The 9,174-nt window shown below is 57.7% G+C and overlaps 1 protein-coding gene across 1 annotated transcript; it reads right to left on the bottom strand.

The window, feature by feature from the left end:
- Positions 1-349: 349 nt before the first annotated feature.
- Positions 350-6,318, bottom strand: LOC147645719 (maestro heat-like repeat-containing protein family member 7). Its single transcript, XM_086874274.1, has 16 exons — positions 5,688-6,318; positions 5,433-5,588; positions 5,099-5,163; positions 4,840-4,989; positions 4,502-4,650; positions 4,050-4,197; positions 3,613-3,800; positions 3,386-3,523; positions 2,993-3,107; positions 2,683-2,820; positions 2,293-2,469; positions 2,001-2,156; positions 1,741-1,842; positions 1,415-1,517; positions 1,078-1,134; positions 350-787 (listed from the first exon to the last, which is right to left on the bottom strand). The coding sequence occupies exons 1-16, from the start codon at positions 5,809-5,811 to the stop codon at positions 588-590; spliced, it is 2,166 nt and encodes a 721-aa protein (XP_086730400.1). The 5' UTR covers positions 5,812-6,318; the 3' UTR covers positions 350-587.
- Positions 6,319-9,174: the final 2,856 nt, after the last annotated feature.

Genomic DNA, 9,174 nt, shown 5'->3' with positions numbered 1-9,174 from the left:
GTCCCGTCTGGGCCTCCGCAGCCCCTCATCCCTTCACGGCCTCCCAGCACCCCGTGCCCTCAGGGGCTCCCCCAGCCTGGCCCGGCAGCAGCGCCGCAGCCCCACAGGAGCTCCAGCAGCTCCTCAGCCATCACGGCAGCAACACACGGGCAGCAGGACACAGATGGCGCTTCCTGCCTGCCACAGGGCTTGTGGCTTCAGCACAACCACCAAAGGCCAAGGGGCTTCTGGCCATTTCCCCTGCACCACTGCACGCCCCGGCAGGTTGCTGAACACAAGAACCCTTTTCCCTCTCTTCCCCTATGCCCCGCACACCCTGGGCAGCAAAAGAAAGGTCTTGGGACTCTTGTGGTTTATAACATATCCTATATTATTTACATACTAGATGGAAACGAAACAAAGAACAATCTCTATCAAACAAAAACTAACAGATGGCCCATGTGGCCCCAGAAGACAGAGCCTCTCAGCCCTAACATATCCTACATTATTTACATAGTAAAAAGAAGAGAAAAAAGGAAAAGAACAACCCTTATGAAAAAAAACATCCTGGCTGGCCCATGTGGCCCCAGAAGACAGAGCCTCTCAGGTCAGCTCTGAGTACACCTCCAGCAGCGCAGCCAGCCCAGGCCCGACAGACGAGGCCGTGTCCTCCATGCCCTGAGGATTTGGTCTTGCATCCTCTGGAGAATGGAGTAACGGGCACTCTGGATGGCCCGGAGGACATACAGCGTTTCAAGTGCCAGATCTGACACGGCACCGCTTCTGTCCTCCGTCAGGCGTTCGAGGGCTGCAAGAGAGACGAACAGAGCCACGGTCACACCCCAGAGCTGTGGGGGCCCATCGAGAGCCCCCTGCCAGGGCCATGCCAGCCGGCTCTTGCCTTGACCAGGAGGGAGCAGGGACCAAGGGGGTCAGCCCGAAGCTGCTGGCCACAAATGCCCCACGTGGCCCTGAAATCTCACTGTGCTCTGCCCACGCCGTCCCTCACCGGGACAGGGAGCAGAGCCCTCCACAGCCTGGCCAGGGCTTGCAGCTGCCCCCGACAGCCACCACTGTCAGCCCGCTGCCGTGGCTCACCTCTGCACAACACCTGGAGCTCTGCCTGCTGCCCCCTTAGCTGCTCCCCGGCCATCCCTGAGAACACAGAGCCTGTCAGGGTCCCAGCAGCACAGCTCCCTGCCAGCGGCGCTGCCAGCCCTGCGGCCACACGGCCTCCTGCCCCGGCAGGGCTCAGCCCGGGCCCTTGCCGCATCCTAACCCAGCCCAAGGGCACGGCTGCCAGAGGCCGGCAGCAGCAGCCCCGAGGGCAGCCGGGGCTCCAGGGCGCCGGGCCCGGGTGCCGCGGCCGGGGCAGCAGCCGGGGCCGGGGCCGAGCTGCGGCGGGGCGGGGAGGGAGCCCGGGCTCGGGACTCACCGATGACCCTGATGGCCGCCGCTCGCAGGGTCTCCTGTGGGTCCTGCAGGTACTGCAGGGCCCGGCGCAGGTGCTGGGCCAAGGGGATCCTGTGGTCTGCCAGCTGGAGAGAGCGGCAGGAGGGAAGGGTTGGCGCGGGCTCTGTCCCTCGGCCGGGCGCTGCTGCCTGCGGCCAGTCCCGGCCTCCCGTGCCCGGCCAGCCCTGAGAAGCCGTGCGGCCCCCGGCTGCAGCAGTGGGCAGGGGCACAGCTGCCAGCCCCACACACTGAGCACCGGGGCCAGGGGGCTTCTCTAGCCTTTGGCTGGCACTTGCAGCCCGCCCTTACCACGAGCTTGGCAAACTTCCACAGCTTCTCCTTCCTCACAGCTTTTTCCAGGTCTGGCCTCTTCAGAAAGCCAGCCGCGCGAAGGAGCGTTGTCCGAGAGGCCTGGGGAGCAGCAGAGAGCCGCAAATGGCCCCACAAGGCAGGGCACAGGAGTGTCCCAGTGCCAAGGGCTGGAGGAGGCTGCAGCCTGCAAGCCTGCGTCAGGGCAGGAGGCAGCTGAGCCCCCTGCCAAGGCGCAGCAGCAGCCCGGGAGTCCTCACCTCTGCCACATGCCGATTCTCATCTTGGCAGTGGAAAAAGAGTGGGAGCAGGCTCTGGTACACTCGTTCCTTCAGGGGCTTTCTTCCTTCTTCTTCTGCCGACGACATCATTCTTCGAAGGAGAGACATGGAGAGCAGCTGCACCTGGCTATCAGGCTGTATGAAAGGAAGGAGGGAAAAATGACCTCATCATTGGCTTCTTGTGGCCCACATTGGCGCAGGCCTGCAAATGCACAGGGCACAAAGTGTCCGGGCAGCAGGCAGTGGCCGTGGCTGGGGCACAGAGCCTTACATTGTCCAGGAGTTTCAGGAGCGGCTCAGCCAGCTGCAGGGCCCTGCGCCAGGATATTGGGGTTTCTTCATCCAGGAAAATATAGCTCAGGAGAGCAATGCTCATCCTGGCCAGGTCACTGTCCAAGTCCCACAGGAGGTGCACTAGTCTTCCTGTCAGGCTCTGAATTCTTTCGGCCTGTGCAGAACACAAGGGTGTGAAAGCCCGGGCAGCTGCCGCAGGGCCCAGAGGCCAAAGGGCTGTCCCAAAGCACTCGGGCAGCTGAAGCAGGAGGCAGGAGAGCTGCGAGGAGCTGCCTCAGCGCCCAAGGCAAAGGCCAGCCAAGGCCAAGTGACAGCATTGCCCAGCCTCATGCTGCCCACACGGCTTCAGCTGCTGCCCCCTTCTCACCATGGAGGGACGGTCCTTTAGCAGGAGGAGAGCCCTGAGCACCTGGTGATGCATCTCTGTGGAGTTGTACCACAGGTACTTATACAAGATCTCCATTAGGCTGTCACCACAGTCACTCAAGTCCAGGCAATCTAGGAGCTGAAAGGCACAGGGCAGTGAGAGGGGAGCTGGCCGGCAGGAGCCTGGAAGTGCGCAGGGCTGGGCCCAGGCAGCAGCACAGGGCGCGGGTGCCATCCCAGGCAGCTGTGGCTATGCCAGGGGACAGGGCTGGCAGGGAGCTGAGCGAGGTAGTGCTGGCCATCAGGCTCACCTCCACAAGGAATGCCATGGCAGAGACATCCCAGTGTGGCAACGGTTTGCTGAGCACCTCAAGCAGGTAGCTTAAGATGCTTTTGCACAAGTGGGCGGATGCACGGCGCATTACCCTGGAAGGCGGAAAATGGCAGAAAGAGTCTCAGCAAGGGTGCAAAAAACCTCTCCCAGGACTGACTGACACAGTTGTCCTATTGCCCCAGCACCCTGTGAGGGTATTTGGGCCCTTCAGATGTGGCTGCTCCTGGGCACCCTCCTCTCACAGCCTTTTGCAGTCTCCTTGGCCATCCCTCGGTGACGAGGTCCTCAGGCCCATGGCCACGGGGACTGTGGGGGGCATCCCGGGCAGGGGGCACAAACGTCAGAGGCAGTGGGGAGAAGGGGGGCTCACCTGGCCAGCAGACCCACGGCATAGTGGTGGGTGTCAGCACAGAGCAGCGTGTCCCAGCCACGCTTGCGTTCCATTGCCACCACCACATGCTCCAAGTGGAGACTGGAGAGCAGGGCCTTCAGGGTCTGCACTGCAAACCTGTGTGCACAGCAAAGCCCAGGTGACGCTGGGAGCGCTGGCTGTGAGGCTGGGGAAGTGGCAGGGACAGGAGGAGTGGCATGGAGCACCTGTTGGGGCTGGTGGAGAGGCCGTGTTGCTCCTGGCATTCCTTCCAGAAGGTATGGACGTCCTCTGTCATATACAAAGTACTGAAGTACGTTTGGAAGAGGAGATGCACAAAGAGGCGGGGGAAATAGACTGTGAGGATCTGTGGGCAACAGGGCCCCTGGAGGATCTTCCACATCACCAGAGTTGCCTGCAGAGGACAAAGCAGCCTGAGACAGCGCTCAGTGCCGGGGCGTCCGTGTGGCAGGGCCTGAGCGTGGCAGGGAGAGGCCGGGGGAGACGCAGGGGGAGCAGCGGGCCTGGTGGCCCTGAAGCTGCCCCTAGGCCAGGTTTGTGGCCAGTGCCTGAAGCAGGGAGATGCAGTGGGGGAAGGAGGCAACAGAGCTGCTGGAGAGGCGGCCGGCCTTGCGGTGAGCAAAGGCCAGCTCCAGAAACTCACAGTCAGGGAAAAGACAGCCGTCTTGTCCCCATCAGAGGTGCCCAGGTTTTTCTGCGGCCAGCTCCCCACCACATTGATGAGGAGCGGTGTCACTTCCTCTGAAATCCAGGGCGAGAGCAAGATGGTCGTCCACATGGCCATAGCAGCTCTGCGGGGTCAGACACAGCACCGTGGGCTGGGCAGCAGCGGGGAGCTGAGCTGGCCGCCAGCTCTGCCTGTGCCCACTGCCCCTGAGCGGCAGCAGCAGCCAGGCAGCCCAGCCCTGTGGGGACAGGCCCCTGAGGGGCAGGCTGGCAGCACGGCAGCGGGCTCGGGGGCCGACTTTGTAGCAGGGCTGGCAAAGGGAGCAGCCAGAGGGCCCTGGAAGTCTGTGTTGCTCACAGCCCTGGGCCGGGCTGTACAGGGTGATGGGCTGGGGAGCCCTGAGGCCCCGGGGCAGCTGGGCCCCATACCTGTCACACGTTGGGGCCACCCGCAGGAGAGTGATGGCCACATCATCGGGCTCTGCCTCGGCCACTTGCATCAGGGCCCAGTCCATCCTGTGCTCAGCAGCCTCATTGGCCATGAGCCACTGGTGGATGTACCTCACCACGCCGGGCACCTGGAGAAGGCACAGGGAGACTTGGAATGCCAGCAGAGGGAGTCAGCAATGTGCCCAGCTTCTTCCTCAGACAAGTGCTTCTCTTCCAGCACGCTGCCATGGCCTCAAAAGCTCCAAGTGAGCAGCAGGCGTGGCTTGGGAAAGCCAAGCAATTGCTGGAGGATCAAAGGCTGGCCACAGGCTGCTTACTTGCTCTGGATTGAAAAGAGCCGTCTCTACAAGCAGATCCAGCTGGGCAGCGCTGCTCTGTTCTACCAAGACCTCTGAGGATGCTTTGACCTCAGTGTCCATAGGTCTGGTGTCTTCCTTGCCAATTCTCTTGATGTATTGGTAAAGAAACTGTAGGAGAAGGGCAGGAAGGCAGGGAAGTTGCATGGAGTGCTCCAAGTGCGGTGCTGGGCTGAGCAGTGCCAGCAGGCCCAGCGCAGGTTGGGATGGCTGCAGGTACCTGCGCTGCTCTGCGGAAGCGGCCACGGGCGGTGTCCTGCTCTTGTGTGCCGTCCATGGCTGCATCTGGCAAAGAGCAGCCAGAGCTGAGGGGCTGCGGGAGAGGCCGGAGAGCACAGCCCAGCCCTGCGTTCCCCAGGCAGGGACAGTCCCGGGATGCCCCAGGGGATGCAGCACGGCCACTGCTGCGGGGGCAGCCCCAGCCCCTTTTTTGTGCTGTCCATGGGTGTGTGTCCACAGGACAGTGTGGGATGGGATGAGATGGGATGCAATGGGATGGGATGGGGCCAAGATGGCCGCAGGCACCAGCCCTGTGGCCCAGCTCTGCCACTCACCCTCCTCCAGCGGCTGCAACTGCTGCACCTCTTCGGTCTCTGGTGCTGGGGCAGCTCCAGGACCTTCTTCCTCGACCTCCTCTTCCTCCTCCTCCACCCAGGCCAGTTTGGGCACTCTTGGGGGTCGCTGCTCCAAATCTTCCAGACTCTCCAATCCTTTCCATAGGAACAGCACCAGGGGATGGCATGGCATGTAATGGGATGGGGCCAAGCTGGCAACAGGCACTAGCCCTAAGGCTGAGCTCTGCAACTCACCCTCCTGTGGTGCCTGGAACTCCTGCACCTCTTCAGACTCCTGTGCCAGGACAGCTCCAGAGCCTTCTTCTTCCTCCTCCTCAAGCCAGGCCAACTTGGGCACTCTTGGGGGTCGCTGCTCCATGGCAGTGACTGGATTTATGGCTGCTTGCAGGAGAGATGGCTCGGAAAAACTCAGAGTCAGCAAGTCCTGCAGTCGTGCCTGGAAGGCACCTGCAAGACTCAAGTCCTGGCAAGATTGCAAGACAGCGAGTCCTGCACTTGGGTCTTGAGGGCTCCTGCCAGAAGGACAGGAGGCTCCTCGACAGGGATTGTGGTCTGGTCTCAAGGGCAGAGACTGCAGGGATGGGCGACACGTCGGAAAAGCTCCGGGTCACCAAGTCCCACGGTCTGCCCTCAAGAGAACCTTAAGAAGGAAGGCTCAGCAAGGCCACAGGTCAGCAAGACCTGTGGTCTGGCCTCGAGGTCACCTGTAGGAACAGTGCTTCAGAAAAGCTCCAGGTCCGACACAAAGGAGTGCGCTGTGCGGGGGCTCCTCACAGCACCGCTCTGGCGCGTCCTGACCCGTCGCGTGCACCGAGCACTGTGGCGTGGCCCTGTCACCGCCAGCTCCTATGGCAGCACGTGTCACAAAGGGCCCTTTGACATCTGCTCCCGTTGCCACCATCCCACAGTGACCGTGCTGCAGCGTGTCACAAAGGGCCCTTGCACACCCTGCCCTCCGCCCTGGGGCCGCCCCCATCCCCCCCCCAAGTGGCCCAGCTTGGAAGGAATCCCTTGCCCAAAGTATCTAAGACAGCCTGACGGGATCTTTAGGAACAGCTTGTTAGAAATGAAATGGAGGCAAATTTATCAATAAGAATTTTATTGAAAACTTTGTAAAATTTACTAATGGAAATGTCTCAGTGTTGAGAGACAGGTGTCTGCTAGGGAGGGCAGGAGCCTCCCTTGGAATGAAAAATGTAGACCCCCTCCCTCCGAATTATGATAATCTTGAAATCAAGGGGCTCTCAGGCAGAGATCTGGGGATAGGAATAACAGTTTTTTACTAATATTTATAACCAGGCAAACAAACAACAATAACTACAGCGTTAGCAAGAAAACAGAGCCAGGGACCCCGTGACAGCTTTCTGGGCTGAGACGGGAAAGGATGGAGGAGAGGCTTTGTTTCACAAACCCCCTCGGGTTGGCAGTCAGTGCTGGTGCTCCTGCAGAGCTCAGAGGAACACTCAGCTGGAACAGCAGGGATGAGCTGAGATCCCGGGCCAGTGGCTGAGGTGGATCAGCAGCTCCGTGGCGGTGGCTGGCACTGCCACACGTCCCGGCAGGACAGGGGGTGCGAGGCCACCAATGAAGAGGGAAGAAGGAGAAGAAGCAGCAGCTCCATCTGGGTGATGGCGAAATTCCCTTCTCCCCACCACAACAGCTCTGCACCCAAAGTGTTCTTCTCCGAAGCTGAAGAAGACACCAAACTGTCCCCACCCTCCCCTTTTCCTGCCCCCTTCCCCCCCTGGGCCCAGCCAAACTCTTTGTTTTTCCTCAAGCACCCACCAGGTACCCGCAGTTAAGTTTTCCCTGCAAGTCATGAGTAAAAATTCCACAGGCAAGCCAGAACTAAATAGAAAATAAAGGACACCTAACCCCCAACACCTGTAAGTTGTATCTTGAGAGTCAGCCAGGATCTTTGTTTGCCAGAACCACCTCTGAATTTAATCAAGGCATTAGTCATCCAAATTACTTTGAAAATTTAAAGATCAAAGTAGCCAAAATACTCAATGTAACTAATTGCTGGGTATGTTCTCAGCTCAGGTTGGGAGGAATGGGGTTCCCTCGGAGGGCTCACCCTGTGGGGTGGCCAAAACTCTGTCAATGGGCTCTGACTCGTAACGGATCCAGTGCAGGGACACTGACAGAAAACTGTGCTGTGGAACACAGGAATGCAATTATCAGTTTTACAGGATTGACTGAGATTTCCCTTCCGGAGAAACCAAGCCCTGTTCTAATTGGAGGCCACAATGTGAAAGGATTTCTGTGCTTTACCATCACAAGCTTACTCATTCTTTTTCCTCACCCTCATTCACGTTAGGAACAATAATTCTGTTGTCCATGGAGCTGGCACCTTTTGAATTCCAGAATAATGTCCCCAAGGTCCTTTGCTGTTCAGCTTTACCGCGCTGTCTGTGGCTAACAAGGCTTGCTGGGGTCCTTTTCCCTTTGGCAGGAGAGGTGCTGGGTCCCAGTCCCTGAGGGACAGCCAGGCTCTTGTCTGGAATTGGTGTGGAAGTCCCTCAGGGTCACATCAGCCTTCACATGGCGCCCCGTGGATCTGAGCATTTTCCAAAGGGGCCGTTGGGGCAAACAGGGAGATTTGGTCTGGCAGGGTCTGTAAAACAATATCCCATCCCATCGACTTGTTCTGGCAGAGAACACTTGGCTGCAGGGACATATTCCCATTGTTCCTGCTCAGGTCTCAGGATTCAAACAGTGTTGTCTTTGCCCAGAGCTGTTCCTTCAGCTGGCTTGGGAGGGCCATTTGGCCTCTGGACCCACACTCTGGCTCCTTTATTAGGACTGCTGGGTCCAAACTCCTTTTATCCACAAATGGAGGCAATTTGAAGTGGATATTCTTTCTTCACAATTATTTTTTCAATTGCGATATCAATATTTCTTCTACCTTGTCATGGGGTTGAAGAATCAAATCTTGTTCACTATTGTTTAACAGACTTACTCCAATTTTACCTTGATAATCTGCATCAATTCCTCCTCCCATGACATGAACCCTTTGCAAGGCCAAGCTCCAATGAGCAGTTATCAAACCAAAGTGTCCTGGAGGCATCTGAATTCTTATTCCTGTATTGTAAACTGTCATTTGCTTCTGATTTCTCCTAATGAATTCCAGTGCATGAAGGTCCAGCCCTGCAGCCTCTGGGGTGGCCCTGGCAGGGGCCATCACAGTCAGAACAATTTCCCAGGCAGTCCAAGTCTCACTGTCCATGGCTGTGTTTGCAAATTGGGTGCAGCCGTGCACACCCAGGGGTTTCCATTTCCCAGTGGGCCCATTGTTAAGGGCATGGAGCCCATCTGGGAGATGGGTTCTCCACCGGGACAGGTTCCCATCTCCTCATTTTATCAACTGCTCTTTTAACAATTGTTCAACCAATCCTGCAGCTTGTAGATAGTGTGTTACATGAAAAACCCAGCAGTCTTAATGACTGTTTTTCCCAGGAACAGACAAAGCATTCCACATCACAGCATCGGCAAACCCTATAAAAATAGCCAGTTTTATCCCTTCCTCCTTTATTCCTTGTATACAATTCACAAAGTTTACCATTGACATTTGGGTCTTTGCTAGTCCTTTTTTGTAGGGTGTTTTAGTGTTACAGTGAGCAGCCAAAGGTAACAAATTGGAATTGTCAGCATTATTTCACATTATCGATTTTTAGTTATATATATAAATATATATTATTGTGTTGTTATTATTATTGTT

Source organism: Cyanistes caeruleus, unplaced genomic scaffold, assembly GCF_971803275.1.
Source record: "Cyanistes caeruleus unplaced genomic scaffold, bCyaCae1.hap1.1 HAP1_SCAFFOLD_183, whole genome shotgun sequence".
Taxonomy (NCBI): Eukaryota; Metazoa; Chordata; class Aves; order Passeriformes; family Paridae; genus Cyanistes; species Cyanistes caeruleus.
The sequence above is the reverse complement of the archived record's forward strand: the minus strand, read 5'-3'. Positions and strand labels throughout refer to the sequence as shown.